This window comes from Enhydra lutris, unplaced genomic scaffold (assembly GCF_002288905.1).
Source record: "Enhydra lutris kenyoni isolate GAN:26980312 unplaced genomic scaffold, ASM228890v2 scaffoldscaffold91, whole genome shotgun sequence".
Taxonomy (NCBI): Eukaryota; Metazoa; Chordata; class Mammalia; order Carnivora; family Mustelidae; genus Enhydra; species Enhydra lutris.
In genome coordinates, this window is record NW_019154175.1 from 3,058,659 (window position 1) to 3,074,373 (window position 15,715).

Below are 15,715 nucleotides of genomic sequence, written 5' to 3' on the forward strand. Positions count from 1 at the left end.
GGGGCTAAGCGACACGGAGGAGCCCAGGCTCGGGCTCGGTTTGAAGCCCAGCTCCGCCACCAGCCAGCGCTGTGCCCCCGAGCCTGTGACTTGGCCCCTCTGCTTCAGCGTCCTCACGGACGCAGTGGCAGCAGCAACACGCCTCCCGCTGTCTGTCCCTCCGCGTGCCGCTAGCGCCGCGCTGTCCCGCACGGTGGCCACAGGAGGCTATGAACAAAAATGAGATAAAACGTAACATTCAGTTCTTGCGTTGTGCTCGCCGCGTGCTGAGGGCTCGGCCTCCATGTGCTGGTCACCAGACTGGCCAGCGCACTTAGAGAACCCTTCCTCCATTACAGAAGGGTCTGGTGCTCAGCCGGGGCCAGAGAGTTGTGCAGCCTCTCCCTTCTGCACCCAGTTTCCAGGCCCCAAATCGCCAGCAGGAACCACATGCCTCCTCCCCAGTTGCCGTTTTCCTGGCAGGAGACAGGGCTGGAGACCTTGGTCTCCCTTCCCCAAGCCCTCCTGCCCTGGACAGCCCCCAGGGAGCCCAGCAGAGCTCTGGAGCGCCTCTGACACCAGGGGTTCGAAGGCACCTCCTCCATTTCTCCACCCTTCTTCTTAGCCTGCTCCTAGGAAGAGGTCTCAGGCTTCCAGAACCCACGTGGGGTGAGGAGGGAGGAAGAATGTCTTTGTTTCCTGAGTACTGAGCCCCCATCCTGCCAATCTGAGCATTAGAAACTCTCATTAAGAACTGTTGTATTTAAATTAGAGCTAATCTCAGGCACAATGCTTGGAGAGGGTCCTGGGAGGGGCCCGGGGACAAAGCTACAATTTCTTCTGCCATTGTCACTCTCCCCCAGGCCCAGACTGCTGAGCAGCCCTGGCAAATGCCTGGGATTTACTGAAACCAGAGGGTATAATTTGCGCCACGTGCAGAGTGTTAAAACACCCCTTGGCATCCCCATCACTGAAGGTCTGTCATAGCGGCTTTGTTCCTTCCTGAGTCCCCAGATCTGCAGCCCAGGGTGGGGGCTGGGGAGCGCTGGTGTTTGCAGAAGCAGATTCCCTGTCTGCTAAACACTTGTGCCCCCTGCTCTCCACCTGAGCAGCTGGGATCCACGACCCCACAGGACAGCAGGAATGACATGGAATCGTGCTCACTGGGGGTCAGTGCTATTTTTGCCCTTTACATATGTTAACTCATCCAATTCTGACAACAGCCCTGTGGGGTACACACTATTATCATTGTCCCGATTAAGAGATGGGGAAAATGAACCCAGAGGGGTGAAATGACTGGCCCAAGTTCCCACAGCCAGTATGTGGCAGAGTCAGAATTGGAATCCAGGCAGTCTGATTCTGAGAGGTTAGAGCGGCATGTACCAGGGACCTCCCGGGTATGAAAGTGGAGTATTCAGGCCTGCAAGGTATCCCAAAGGGACAGAGAAACTCTGTTTCTCATCCTGAGGCCAGCAGGAAGTAGGGAGAACTAGGAATTGATAGCCCTGTGGAAATGGGGTGCTTGGCACCTTCAGCTGTAGACCCAGAGCACCACTCCATTTCCACAGGGAATTGAGGCCCAGAAAGAAAAAGCCTCTGGCCCAAGGTCACACTTCCAGCCCTGGTGTCCTGGCTCCCAGCCCTGTGCCCTTTGATGCCCTGTTTGGGCCACGATGCATACGAGCCAGACCCGGCTCTCTGAGACCCGTCCATAAAGGACTGCCCCTCACATCCCTTCCTCCTCCCCAGGACAGAGTCTGTGGCTGAGAAGATGCTGACCAACTGGTTTGCCTTCCTCCTGCACAAGTTCCTGAAGGTGAGAGTGGGGGTGAGCCAGGGTCTGGCATTGCGAGCAAGACGAGGGGCTGTTGTGCCAAGGCCGGCTGTGAATGCTGCATGGGGAACCTTCAGGAATAGCAACCTGCCTGGCTGGGGTGCTCCAGAGCAAGGCAGGTCTAGGAGAGGGAGAAGAGGAGTCGGGTGCCCCCCCCGCCCCCGCACAGCCCATGCCCTGCCTGTACCCACAGGAATGTGCGGGGGAGCCACTCTTCATGCTGTACTGCGCCATCAAGCAGCAGATGGAGAAGGGCCCCATCGACGCCATCACAGGCGAGGCCCGCTACTCCCTGAGCGAGGACAAGCTCATCCGGCAGCAGATCGAGTACAAGACCCTGGTGAGGAGGCCGGGAACTCAGGGGACATGGCAGACCTCCTGCCTCTGCTCAGTACTGTGCCATCAGAGCACAAAGCCAATCCCAGTGGTCAACAAAGAGGCTGGGAAACAGCCTGGGATCAAGTCTGAGGGCCATGCAAAGTGTTCTAGGAGCGGGGCAGACAACACGGCTTGGCTCCCCCTCCCCATCTCATTCGGTGGGCCCAAAGAGCTCTGTCTGCCTCAGTTTACCCTAGACGATAGGCCAGGGCCAGACCACCCTCTGTTAGGTATGGGGAAATTAGCATTATGGGGGAGAAGATGAATTTGCTAGTTCCTAATATAGAGGCTTTGGGAAGCAGATGGTCAGCCCCTGATACACCCGGAACCATCTCCAAACCCCTAGGACGCCTGGTCCCAGGATGACGGTCTCCCCCAGGCCAACCAGGACCTAGCAAGTAGAGTCTCAATTCTTTGAGAAGGGTAGGCATGACTCGGGTTGTCATTTGGCAGATGGCAGGAAGGCAAGAGAAACTGAGGCACAGACATTTCTCCTGTAAGAGGGGTAAGCCTTGGAAAGAGGATTCCAAGGCCTTTCTCCCTCTCCCTCAAGTGGCCCCTTAAACACCCATTCTGTTCCCGCTCTATCATCCTTGTAGATCCTGAACTGCGTCAACCCCGACAATGAGAACAGTCCAGAGATCCCAGTGAAGGTGTTAAACTGTGACACCATCACACAGGTCAAGGAGAAGATCCTCGATGCCGTCTATAAGAACGTACCCTACTCCCAGCGGCCGAGGGCAGTTGACATGGACTTGGGTAGGAGGCCCGGCCTTGGAGTGTGGTGGGCAAAGAGTCAAAAAGTGGCTTCCAGGAGGGCATTTGGGCAGTGGGATGGGATGGGGTGAGAAAATGGGAAGCCCCATCCTGCCCAGGACCCTCCTGGGGCCATGACTAGGTCCTGCCCAGATGAGGGACCACAGGAAGTACTTCTCCCGAGATACTGCCTGCCCACACTTCGCGACAGCTATCTTGACCCCATGGAGCCTATAATGTCTCTAAACGCTACGGGTGGCACCAGCTTGGAGCTGGGGTTGCCAGGTCCCTAGAGGAGGCAGGACTGGGTAACCCTGGCTCCTAGGCCCCTGCCTGCTCACGCTGCTACCTGCACCACCCCTCCACCCAGAGTGGCGTCAAGGCCGGATCGCCCGGGTCGTGCTGCAAGATGAGGACATCACCACTAAGATCGAGGGCGACTGGAAGCGGCTCAACACGCTGATGCATTATCAGGTGAGGGCGGGGGCTTTGCCCCACAACCTTTGACCCCCCCAGACTGTTCTCTTCACTCCAGGGTTTGCTCTTAGGCCCTCGGAAGCCATCACCCCTTTTGTCCTCCTTCAGAATCTAAATCGGAGATTCTCAGCCATGGTTACCCATTAAAATCACTAGGAAACTTAACAAAAACATGAGTGCCCGCGGGACGCCGGGGTGGTTCAGCCAGTAAAGCATCTGTCTTTGGCTCAGGTCATGATCCCAGGGTTCTGGGATGGAGCCCCGCATCAAACTCTGCGCTCAGTGGGGAGCCTACTTCTCCCTCTCCTCTCCCTCTGCCTACGGCTCCGCCTACTTGTGCTCTCTCTGTCAAATAAATAAATAAAATCTTAAAAAACAAAACTTACACGTGCCCAGACTCCACCCCGAGAAACTGACTTAACTGGTCTGGGAAGGGCAAGGCGTTTCTCTCCTGTGTACCTCCACGTCTGCAGAAAAATTGCATCTTGTGAGGTCCTCTGTAAGGACACCAGCCATAGGGATCTGTGGCTTTCTGTCCTCAGCATCTTACTGACGCAGGTTCTGCTACTCACCTGCCATAGAGCCGGGGACAAGATAGACTTGTTTTGAGCTCTTGCATTGTGCCACGTACTAGATGGTGTCTTTGGGGAAATTACTCAAGTTCTCTCCCTTCTCAAGTGATCTCCACCCCATAAAGTCGTGTGGAATAAATTCAGTACAGGAGACAAAGTGCTCAGCTCATTGGCAGATGCACTGAATGAATTAATAGTAAAAAAAAGAAAAAAATACTCCAGCAAAAGAACAAAAAATCCAGGAGGGATCTATTCCCATCCCCCCTTCCCTCCCATGGTGACTACTCATGGCTGGGGCTCTCTGTAAGATTAAGCACAGGTAGGCTGGTTGGGATTCGGGGAAAAATACTAAAATAGAAGCAGGAAATGAGAGACACCGAGGGAAATTTAACCAACCAGAAGAAGCGCCTCAGGCTGCCAGACCCTACGGGATTGCCTGAGGAGTAACACCAGTCCTCCGTGGTGCCTCACAAGGGGTGGGGACAGAGGGACTGGCGGTCCGGACTGGCGAGCACTGAGTTGCCACGGACCAGGCCACAGGGGTCCTGAAGGCCTTAGGGGCTGGCTGGGAGGCTCCGAGGCACAGAGGAAGCTGGTGGGGGGCACTGGGGCAGCCCCAGAAACACTCCTCTCCAGGCTCCATCCCCCTCGCCTGCGTAACCCTGACTGCACCTAGCCCCAGGTGGATGGAGTGTGGTGTCTGAGAAGGGTTCAAGGCTTTGCAAGCCGTATTTCAACCCCCGTTTCTCCGCTCAACAGTGGGGTGACTTTAACCTCTTGCAACCTTGGGCTCTTCATTTGCAAGATGACATCTGGCTTGCAAAGGTGGTGGGAAGAATTAGAAATAGCAGGTGAGGTCCCTAGGATGGAGACTGCCCCCAGGGTGTTAGAGCCCCTTCCTGTCCATTCCACCTCACCCCCCTTACAGGGCCTTAGGGCATTCTGGAGAACACTTGGAAGGAACTAGTCTGAGCTGAAGCAGCAAACGCGAAAGAGACTAGCCTTGTGCCTTTGAATCAGAAGTTTCTCAAGGGCAGGAGGGAGACCTTTCTTTTCTGTCTGTGATGCCCCTAATGCTTGTTACTGGGCTGTCCATCCTAAGGCTCCCAATCAGAATGGAATGCTCTGTTCTTACAGTGCTCCTCATACAAAGCACTTTCAATTCCCCAATGTCATTTCTCATTCATGTATTCGTTCATTCCTCAAATATTTACTGAGCTTTCCCGAGTTCAAGGTACTTCCCACATGCCAGCCCTGAGTGACAAGGAACAACAGGGATTGTGCTTCCCTTTGGGGGACCGTGATGATGACGATGATGCTTATAGTAACACTAATACCAGCACTTCCTGAGTGCCCACTGGGGGCAGGCGCTGCTGTCAGCCTTCCTGTGTTCCGACTCCTTTGAGCCTCACGACAAACCTAGATGCCATGATTATCCCCAGCGACAAATGAGAAGACAGAGATTCAGAGGGGTTAACGGACTTCCCTGAGGTCATGTAGTAAGAGGCAGAGCCCAGGTCAGACCCAGCAGGCAGCCCGGACAGTGAATATTTGCACCGCCTGGCAGTCAAGAGAAAGGAAGGCTAGTACTGAAGACGAGAGACATTTAGTGACAAGACCTGGAGTTGGGTTGAACTGTGGTCTTTCGAGTCACCTTGTGAATCCTCCAGGTGACAGCAAACCATACATGCAGAATGTAATCTATTCTTCCTGGGAGTATCCTCCCCGGCCCCTGCCAGGCTTTCAGAGTATCATTTCGAGGCTGTCAGTGGCAAGGAGAGCTCCTGAAAGACAGAGGTGGAGAGGCCCCCCCGCTCAGTTCCAGAGCTGGGAGGATGGTGCGGACCCCTGGGAACCGCCCAGCTGAGAAGGGCTGGAGCCTGGGCCCCTTCCAGGCGCCCACAGGAGCCCAGGGTCCTGCAACTTTCTGCCACCAAGTCCAAGCACTGCCCCTGGTGACCCTCCTTGAAGTCAAAGGTCCTGGAAGCCCCTACAGGAGAAAATCTGCATAATCTTAATTAACAAAGAGATGTTAAAAAACTTGCCCAGGCTCCCGCAGATTTATAGGGAGGGTAAAATTAAACACCACTACTAAAACTGGCTATCAGGGAATCTCGTTAGCACTAATGTTCCTTTATAGTTTGACTTCCCAACATTTAATTCTTTTTTGGTGGGAGAGAGGGACTGACAATTTAAGACCCAGAAAGATGGTTTTACGACTGGTGCAGCTATAAATCAAACTTATAAAGTTCATAAAAATTGTTAAAATAAAAAATGGTTTAATAGGAATGTTTTATGGCCCATAACATTATTATAGCTGTTTTATTCCCTCTGCGTTAGGGGTTTAATTGGATCGCCGCAATTCTGGGGATTCTCCATTTTTGTTTGATGGAGGGTAATCTTAAATCAAAATGGCCCCAAATGTCTTCAATATGGCTCCTCATTTATCAGCCCTTTCCCTCCAGGCTGGGTGCTGAGCCTGGGCACCTCACAAAGGAAGGGGCATGCGCCATCTTTCCCTCTGGTTCCCTGAGAGTAGCCACCCTGTTGGTGAAACTCCTCAAGGTGGCCCAAGCACTATAGGACCCAGGCCAGAAAGATATCCGTGCCAAAAGGGAAAATGGGCTTCAGACCAGTGTGACTTGAAATGAAATCCCAAATTAAGATATAATGGGGAGAACATGTATTCTGGAGTCTGGACAGGCCTGGCTTCAAATATCAGCTGTACCACGTAGTCTCTGTGTGACTTTGAAGTTGGTGCTTCGCTCCCTCTTTGCTTCAGTTTCCTCACCTGTAAAATGGGAATAATTGTACGACCCCACAGGGTTGCAGGGAGGCTCGGCCAAGCCCCAGATGTCCAGTAAAAAGATGATGCAAGTCACACGGGTAACTTGAAATTTGTTGGCTAGCCACGTTTTAAAAAGTAAAAATAAACTGACGAAATTAGTGTTAACAATATATTTTGTCTAACCTCGTGGGTTCTAAGGTAATTATTTCAACATGGAACCAATAGAAAAATTATTAATGAGGTAGTTTGTGTTATTCTGTCCATGCTAACTCATGGAAACCCAGTGTGTATTATGCATTTATAGCAAAGTGGTTCGTGTTATAGTTAGTAGTCTAGTTATCTCCGTTATGACTGACTGGATTTCAAGTGCGTGATCAGCACAGGTGGCCAATAACTACAATATCGGACATATTGGCGAGCAGCAGCCATATTATTTTTAGTATTTCTGAACTCCTTGTGCTCTACCCCATATCTATGTCATTAGCTTCTGGAAGTACTTGACGATTCAGTTTCCTGGTTCACCCACACTGTACCTTTCGTACCCTCTCAGGTGTCAGACAGATCGGTGGTGGCCCTGGTCCCCAAACAGACCTCGTCCTACAACATCCCGGCCTCTGCCAGCATCTCCCGGACATCTATCAGCAGATACGGTGAGGACCAGGAAGGCAGCCTGGGCAGCTCAGGGGCAGCTTCCGTGGCCTACCTGGGGCCCCTCGCCATCCCTCACAACAGCAGGCAGCCCTTGCAGTTGCCCTCCACCAGTCAAGGACATTTGTGCATCTGCTTCCCCTCCTACCAAGTGCAGTCACTGCCAGTGCAGCTGTGACCCCAGAGCTGCAGGGACGGGTGCACCGTGCACCCTTCCTTGGTCAGCCACGACCTGGTGAAGGAGTGCAAGGGGCCCAGAATCAGGGAGGCAGTGGATGGGTGTTCCTACTTGCCAGTCCCTATTTGTACCTGTTGTTCTCGATGAGTTATTAACGGTCCTCCTTTACTCTCAAAAGTGTCCCAACTGGGGCAGGACATGGGGCATCCTAGCCTACCCATCCCTTGGGCTGCTGGGACCCCCAGTGCCCGCCAGGTAATACGGACGATGCTTCACTCTCTCTTGCTCCATTTCTTCTGCTTCTGTGTATGCAGTAAGGTTTTTGGGCTAAAGAACACCTCAGGACTGGGCCCAGACGTTTTCCAAAAATGGCTTAGGCAAGTCCATCTCCTAGCCCCCAAGTAAAAAGGACCCACAGACTCCCAAGAGAGGCCATTACAGCTCACAGCTTCTTGGCACCCAGATTTTTCATCAAAGCCCCTATGGAAGTATTCGGCTGACATTCTCCCTATTGATTATTCTTTGCTGTGGAAGTATCAGGGGATGCGGGGGGAGGGGGGTTGGTTCACAAATTCTCAAGGCTCTCTGCAGCTCACAGAATTTCCAAATCTTCTTTTTAAAGAAAAAGTCTTTAGGCTCCTCTGTCCTCATGCCAACCAAGGATCCCCAAATAACCCACCAGATATGAGGTCCCAGGGGTCTCCTTACAATGGAAACTGGTTTATTCTGAGTGAGTGCAGTGGGTGGGCAAAGATTCTAGAAGGATTCTACAAGCAAGGATGGTGAAATCAGTGTCTTATGAGCCTCCACGTCCCCCTTCTCCTCAGACTCCTCCTTCAGGTACACAGGCAGTCCCGACAGCCTGCGGTCCCGAGCCCCCATGATCACCCCAGACCTGGAGAGCGGAGTTAAGGTGTGGCATCTGGTGAAGAACCATGACCATGGGGACCAGAAGGAGGGTGACCGAGGCAGCAAGATGGTATCTGAGATCTATTTGACCCGGCTACTGGCCACCAAGGTAAACTTCTGCTCTGCTCAGCCCAGGGAGGGCTCCTCAGAGGGGTACGTCCTGCCCACCCTCCACCCCCCACCCCCAGCGTAAGGGTGTCATGGAATCTGTCCTTTAAGGGGACCCATTCAGACGAGCAGGTCCAGGTCCCAGAGCAGGCTTCCAGAGGTTCAGGCCACTGTTGTTCTCTACCCATTGGCAAAATATCATTATTACTGTTGGCAATCATATCATTGCCCCTGGCCCACCCCTCAAGCCCACCGTTACTCTTCCGAGGAGCTGCTCTCATCTCTGGGTTCCTGCACCTTTGAGGAAAATATTGCGGTTTTCTTATTGGTGTTAGCTGGACAGATAGACCAGCACCCACCAACACTGCCTTTTCCACCCACTTTCTGGCCACAGTGGGAGGGACAACACAAAGGCCGGGTCCTGCTAGTAATCAGAGAGAAGGCTCCCCCTTCCCTGTCCCATCTCATCGGCCCCCAAATGCTGATGGAGGGGAGGTAGCCACAGTGCTAGAAGCTACCTTCCAGCTTTCCAAGCAGAGAACACATCTGCCTGTAAGTATGGCAATTCTATGGCCCATATTTGCCAGCACAGGTCAGATTTCAAATACTCTCCCCCACTGACCCCACAAAAATGCTGCTGAAGTTCTCCCATAGTGGCATCCAAGTTACAGCTCTGACCTGCTCCCAAAAGGGACATAGAAATACACCCTCAGACCGTATGTCTCAAATTTTGCTTTTCCTAATATGCTAATAAGAGGCAAAGGGAGCCACCAGAAAAGATTGGACATTTTCCTAACCTTCAGAGGTGTCCCTTGAACCTGTAAACTGAGGGACCCAGGCCCAGCTTCGTCCCTGCCCAGAGACCCTCCAGAGCCCTGTGGGTCGGGTGTATGCCTGGGTGTTCTTGGCTTTGGTCCCTTCACCTGCAGCACCGAGGCCACGTGTATGGCAAACCTCTTTGCACCTTTCAGTAAGACCCTCTGCAGCCCTGCCAGGAGGCTCGTGGTCCTCCAGCTCGGTCTTCAGACACCCTCCTTTCCCAGCACGAGCCCACCAGTCCCTGTGGGCAGCCGGGGCTCAGAGCCCTCACTGTCTACGGAGACACCCCAAGCGCATTCCCGCCTGGCACGGACACAGGCATAGATGGGGCATGTGGCTGTGGGTTGGAGGAGAGATTCTCCCCAGGAATCTGCAGCCTCTTCAGTCCCTCCCACCTCCCCGACACCCCAGCGGCCCCCTCCCCACCCCCACCATGCTGTCTGCACAGCCTGGCGCCGCAGACGAATTTCCAAGGCAGGATCGGTCCAAGGCACCATCTGGTCTGCCCATCTGCTGCCTGCACCCCCACTTTCCTCCGCCCTCCCCCTCACTCTCGCCCCCCCGCCCCTCCCCCAGGGAACCCTGCAGAAGTTCGTGGACGACTTGTTTGAGACCTTGTTCAGCACGGTGCACCGAGGCAGCGCTCTGCCCTTGGCCATCAAGTACATGTTTGACTTCCTGGATGAGCAGGCAGATAGACACGGCATCCACGACACGGACGTGCGGCACACCTGGAAAAGCAACTGGTAAGCCCTCGGGGAGCAGGTGGGCGGGTGGCGGGGGAGTTGGCTACAGCCTGGAGAGGCTGTGAGCTGGGGGAGGTGGGGCCGGCAGGGACCAGGGGGATGGGGGAGCCATGCTCCGCGGCGGCTGGGTAACCCGAGGTTCCCAGAACAAACAGCGGACATGTGCTCTGCAGAGCCCACATGGGCCCTGGGCTGCGGGCGCCAAGGAGGGCCAGCCTGGCCAGGGGCCTGGCACCGGGACATGGGCTTGAGCTCTGCCCTTTCAGGCTGAGAACCTCTCCCAGGTAGCACTTCCTCCCTGACTCTGCGCCCTCTGGTTCTCAGGAAGTGTTGCTGGAGGAACCTGAAGGGTCACACTGGAGACCTAGTGGCCGAGCTGTGAAGCCAGGCAGCATCAGCCATTCTGGGTGGGGCAGAGCCCAAGGCACCTCATCCTGAGACGGGAAAACTCTGACGTGAATATAGACCCCTGGGGAGAGAGCTTGCCCTTGCTACTGACTCGAGCCCACCAACCAGGGGGATGTCATGGCAAACTTGACCCCTGAGGGCCAAGTGATGACCCCCGGTGCCAGGGGTTTTGTTTGGGAAGCAGCAGGCAGGATGTGTCCTGTAGGCCTGACTACCTATTCCCCTAAGGTAAACCCCGCAGCCACACACAGCAGTGGGAGAAGGGGCTTCCACAGGCCCCTAGCAGATGTCTTTTCTCTCCTGGGTTTGAGATCTAGACCACAGACCGAGCTGAGGACGGGCTTCAGGGTCAGACAGGGCCTGGCCGAGAGCCGGAGTCAAAAACTTTCCTCCAGGAAAGAGCCCCGAGAAGGGCAAGAGGAGGTCTGGGCATCTGGGTTGGGCAAGCAGCCCGCACAGCTGTCTGGAGTCAGCGATCTCCTCAGAAAACAGAGCCGACACAGATGGGCCCCGGCTGTTATTTGGGAATCAAAAATCCTAGCAACCAGAAAAACACTTTGGAAAAACCCAAACCCATATAATCCTTTCTTCTTCAAGACTCTGTGGTTGCTGGCCCTCTGGAGTCTGCAACTTTGATCACGGGGGAGTGAAATGGGGATACTCTAGTGGTCGCAGGTGAGGAGCCCACCGCCCGCTTCACCGGGGCGGGCCTTTCGTCTGCATTCCCAGCGGCAGGGCCATGGCTGTCTCCTTGGCTTTGGAAGGCTCCCCAGTCTGGCACTGGAAGTGTGCAATCTCAGGGAGATGAAGAGAAAGTTCTGGATCATCCCCATCTCGCTGCCTTCTGTTGCCAGATAGGCCCAGCTCATAGAAATGTCCTACCCTGGGGTGGTGGCAGGAAGGGTCCCCTTATCCAGACCTCAAGTAGCTAATGCCCAAGGAAAGAATATTAGAAGCTCCCTGAAGCTGCCGGAGAATGGAAGGGTGGAAGAGATGAGTCACTTCTCAGCCCAGGCAGCTCCTCCCTGGCTGCAGAAAAGAGCCATCCTGTTCTCCTTTGAAAGATAAGCAGAAATCATCCTGGAAGGACTTGGAATGGGCAAAGTGGATCTTCCCAAGACTTGGCATGATGGAGACATTTGGGAACATTCGGGGCACTTGAGGGTCAAGAGGAGATGAAGAAGGGGAGATGAGGGGTAGGCTGAATTTCTGGAATGTCATCTCAGGCCAGAAGGACAAGCCAGGGAACAAAGACCATTCCACAGAGAAGCCCAGGAGTTAGGGCCCTGAAGGCAACTGGAGGAGAAGGCCAAGTTGGAAAACGCACAGAAACAGCAGCTGTCATGATTTTGAAGGGGAGTAAATGGGCTGAGCCTCCTTAAGGCCTCAGAAGCAGAGAAAACCCATTCTGCTCTGGTTATAAATTCCCAAGTTGCAAGAAGGAACACTCCTAATGACCGATCAGTTCCTCTTGGGGTGGGAAAAACTTAGAGCTGCAGTGAGTTCATTCCCAGCAGGCCGACAATGGCTTCCTCTCCTCCCCCTGCCCCTGCCCAGAAAGGAGAGAGCCCTGGGGAGAGTCCTGAAAGAGCTGTCCCCAGGGGGGCCCACCGCTCAGCCCCAGTGGGCCTGGCCAGTCCTGGGAAGCAGCGCAAGGGGCCAGGCTGGGCGGGGAGCACAGGTGGTGCCCTTTGTGCGGGTTCCCAGGCAGCGCCTGGGCTGCGGGCTGCATCTTTCAGGACAATGGCCGAGGGCACTGCAGAGGGACTCTAGTCTGGTGGCTTTGTCTGAAGCTCTGAGAAAATCACGCAGTTCTCTGTCCTTGGGCTTCCCTGGGGGCCTGGAGGCCTTTGGGAAAAGCTGCCTGGATGGAACAGAACCCAGCCATGTCTACCCTGCGGTGGTCAAGGCTCAGGGCCAGCACCCAGTTAGCGTAGAGTGGCGCCCCCTCCCCTGCCCCAGGGTCAGGAGCAGCTTAGACAAGATTTGCAGCCCTGGCTGGAGCAGCTCTCTGTGGTTTCATTCCCTTGCCCTCAGGGGAGAGAATTACTACTCTTAGAGGGAGGAGAGGAATGTTGGTGGACATCATCAGGGGTGCGGCCGAGGTTCCGCCCTCAGGGTCTGCTCTGCCTTTCCCTGCAGCCTCCCCCTGCGCTTCTGGGTGAACGTGATCAAGAACCCCCAGTTTGTGTTCGACATTCACAAGGGCAGCATCACGGACGCCTGTCTGTCCGTGGTGGCCCAGACCTTCATGGACTCCTGCTCCACATCAGAGCACCGGCTGGGCAAAGACTCCCCCTCCAACAAGCTACTGTATGCCAAGGACATCCCCAGCTACAAGAGCTGGGTGGAGAGGTCAGTAGCCCCCCCAGGACAGGCCCTCACCCCCGTCTTTGTGTGCCATCTCCCATCCCACCGGCCTCACTGACTGAGGATTCACAGCCCACAGCTGTGTTTGTGGTACCCTTGGATCTCAGGCTCCCATCCTTCCCCCTTATCCAAACTTCTGCTGGTGGGGGGGAGAAGGGGAAATTTGTGCCCTTGGAGGTCAGATCATTATCATTCTGATTACCTTTTATTGAGCACCTGCTAAGCAACCAGTGCTGTAATAAAGATTTGTTTATCTATCATTAAAATATCCAAGGGAGTTGCAAAGTAAATATTACCCTCCCCATTTTACTGATGAGGAGACTGAGGTTCAGAGAGGCTAAGTAACTTGCCCAAGGTCACACAGCCAGCAAGTAGTAGATCTGGGAATTGGAAGACAAGGAGTCCAATCAGAGTCTGGTCAGCATCTGGGCTTTTAAACATTCTGGGAGGGTGGGGGGGGGGGCCCTGCAGTGGAAGCTCCCAGGTGGATGGAGTCTGGCCTAGTGAGCATCAGTCTCTAGGCCTCAACCTTAGCTTGAGGCAAGGAACCAGAGGAGGACCTATCAGAAGAGAAGTAAGGAGGCAGGAGCAACTGGGGACATCCAGTGCTCTCAAGAGGCCTGAGGTCAGAGTCCTGCAGGTGAGTGGGTGCCGGGTCCCCGCTAAGGAGCCTATCCTCTCTATGCCAGATACTACGCAGACATCGCCAAGCTCCCCGCCATCAGCGACCAGGACATGAATGCCTACCTGGCTGAGCAGTCCCGCCTGCACGCAGTGGAGTTCAATATGCTGAGTGCCCTCAATGAGATCTACTCCTACGTCAGCAAGTACAGTGAAGAAGTAAGGCGGGGCCTGGGAGGGGACAGAGGGCCACACGCAGCCGGGGGGCAGCTACACAGAACACCGGGCTTAGCCCATCAGTAACAGCAACAGAGGCTAATTTAGACAACGAAGTTATGGAGTCAAAAACCCATGAGCTCAGGGGGCGCCTGGGTGGCTCAGTGGGTTAAAGCCTCTGCCTTCAGCTCAGGTCATGATCCCAGGGTCCTGGGATGGAGCCCTGCATCAGGCTCTCTGCTGAGCAGGGAGCCTGCTTCCTCCTCTCTCTATGCCTGCTTCTCTACCTACTTGTGATCTCTCTCTGTCTGTCAAATAAATAAATTCAATCTTTAAAAAAGAAGGAAAAAAAAAAAAAAACGTGAGGTCAAAACTCATTCCCATTCCCTTAGGCGGCAGCCTCTCCTCTCCAATTCACCCTGTGCTTTCTTACACATTTCATTGTCTTTCACTCATTGTTAACACAATCAGTAACACTTTTAATAACATAATTGTTGTTCCTTTCAAAGTGTTGTATACCTAATTTCATCCTTTCTCAAACAATGAATCAGACTCTTCTTTGCACTTGGGGCAGACGCTGGCAGCCATGTTTCAGGCACGCAGGCGGACCTTAACGTGAGCAGAGGTCGCACAGGACAGCTCCGGAGAATTTCCAAGGCACGCGTTGGCATTGTCCTTGAACTTAGCATTAGTACCAATAATAATAATAATTATGATGATGATGATAATAGCGAATATTTACATAGCACTTTGTCAAATATGCCAAATATCATTTGAAACTCGTTATTTTAAGATATCTACATATATTGGGGTGCCTGGTGGCTCAGTGGGTTAAAGCCTCTGCCTTCAGCTCAGGTCCTAATCCCAGGGTCCTGAGATTGAGCCCCACATTGGGCTCTCTGCTCTGCAGAGAGCCTGCTTCCCCACTCTGCCTGCCTCTCTGCCTACCTGTGATCTCTGTGAAATAAATACATAAAATCTTAAAAAAAAAAGATACATACATATATGTGCACACATGCCCACATATATACACACATGCATATATGCATGTATTCAGTCAGTCCTTCAGAGTATCCCCAGTTGTGTTCATTAAACACCAGAATGGCAAGGCAGGGAGAGGGATGAAGGATTCGGCCAATGGCTTCCTCTACCGAGACTGAGTCCTGAAGTCTTCCCCGCCTTTGTTTTTGCTCCTCAGCTCATCGGGGCCCTGGAGCAGGATGAGCAGGCCCGGCGACAGCGGCTGGCGTACAAGGTGGAGCAGCTCATAAGTGCTATGTCCATCGACAGCTGAGAGACGGAGCCGCACGTTCCCAGGAAGAGGGGCCGGTGAAAGCTGTCACACTGGGCGTCTCAGAAGGAAGGACAAGTGAAGGGGAGCAGACCCCAGAGCTTGCTGTCCCCTGAGACCCCATCCCGGGGAGAGGGGAGGGCCCCTCTCCCCACGCCAGCCACGGCCCGTCCCCGCGGCCCCTGCCGGGAGAGACCGCGGGTATCGTCCACCCACAGGAACCACGGAGAGAGGCAGGGGGCACAGAGAAGGTGGTTCTTCAAGCTGAGAGGCATGAACTGGGGAACAGTTCTGCCTCTGTGACTGCTGCTTTGCATGAAAACTCATTTGATGTATATTGGGGAAATAATGAGAACTTTATTTAATTTTTTTTAAGAAAAAGGAAAAAAAAACCAGAAATAAAACAAAACAAAAAGCCTCCCTGTTCATCCCGTCCCACTTCTGTTTCAATCTGATGTCCGTCCCCATTCCTTCTCCCCGCCCTCCCCCTCTTCCTCAAATGACTCCTATTTCCAAATGCCAGAAAAAGCCTGCAAAGGGAAGCTGGGAGAAATTGGGAGGGAAGTGATCATTTGCTTTCCCTTGAAATGACAAGAACATGAGAAGGAGAAGAAGAA

At 53.8% G+C, this 15,715-nt stretch overlaps 1 protein-coding gene across 1 annotated transcript in view; it reads left to right on the plus strand.

Annotated features, from left to right (window-relative positions):
• Positions 1-15,200, plus strand: part of LOC111162356 (plexin A2) — a 207,374-nt gene extending 192,174 nt beyond the window's left edge. The window contains exons 23-32 of the mRNA XM_022526720.1: positions 1,729-1,795; positions 2,007-2,153; positions 2,791-2,950; positions 3,318-3,421; positions 7,335-7,434; positions 8,438-8,628; positions 10,023-10,192; positions 12,743-12,955; positions 13,660-13,810; positions 15,006-15,200. Of these exons, the coding sequence (XP_022382428.1) occupies positions 1,729-1,795; positions 2,007-2,153; positions 2,791-2,950; positions 3,318-3,421; positions 7,335-7,434; positions 8,438-8,628; positions 10,023-10,192; positions 12,743-12,955; positions 13,660-13,810; positions 15,006-15,101 (1,399 nt within the window). The 3' untranslated portion in view covers positions 15,102-15,200. The remainder of the gene's footprint in view (positions 1-1,728; positions 1,796-2,006; positions 2,154-2,790; positions 2,951-3,317; positions 3,422-7,334; positions 7,435-8,437; positions 8,629-10,022; positions 10,193-12,742; positions 12,956-13,659; positions 13,811-15,005) is intronic.
• Positions 15,201-15,715: the final 515 nt, after the last annotated feature.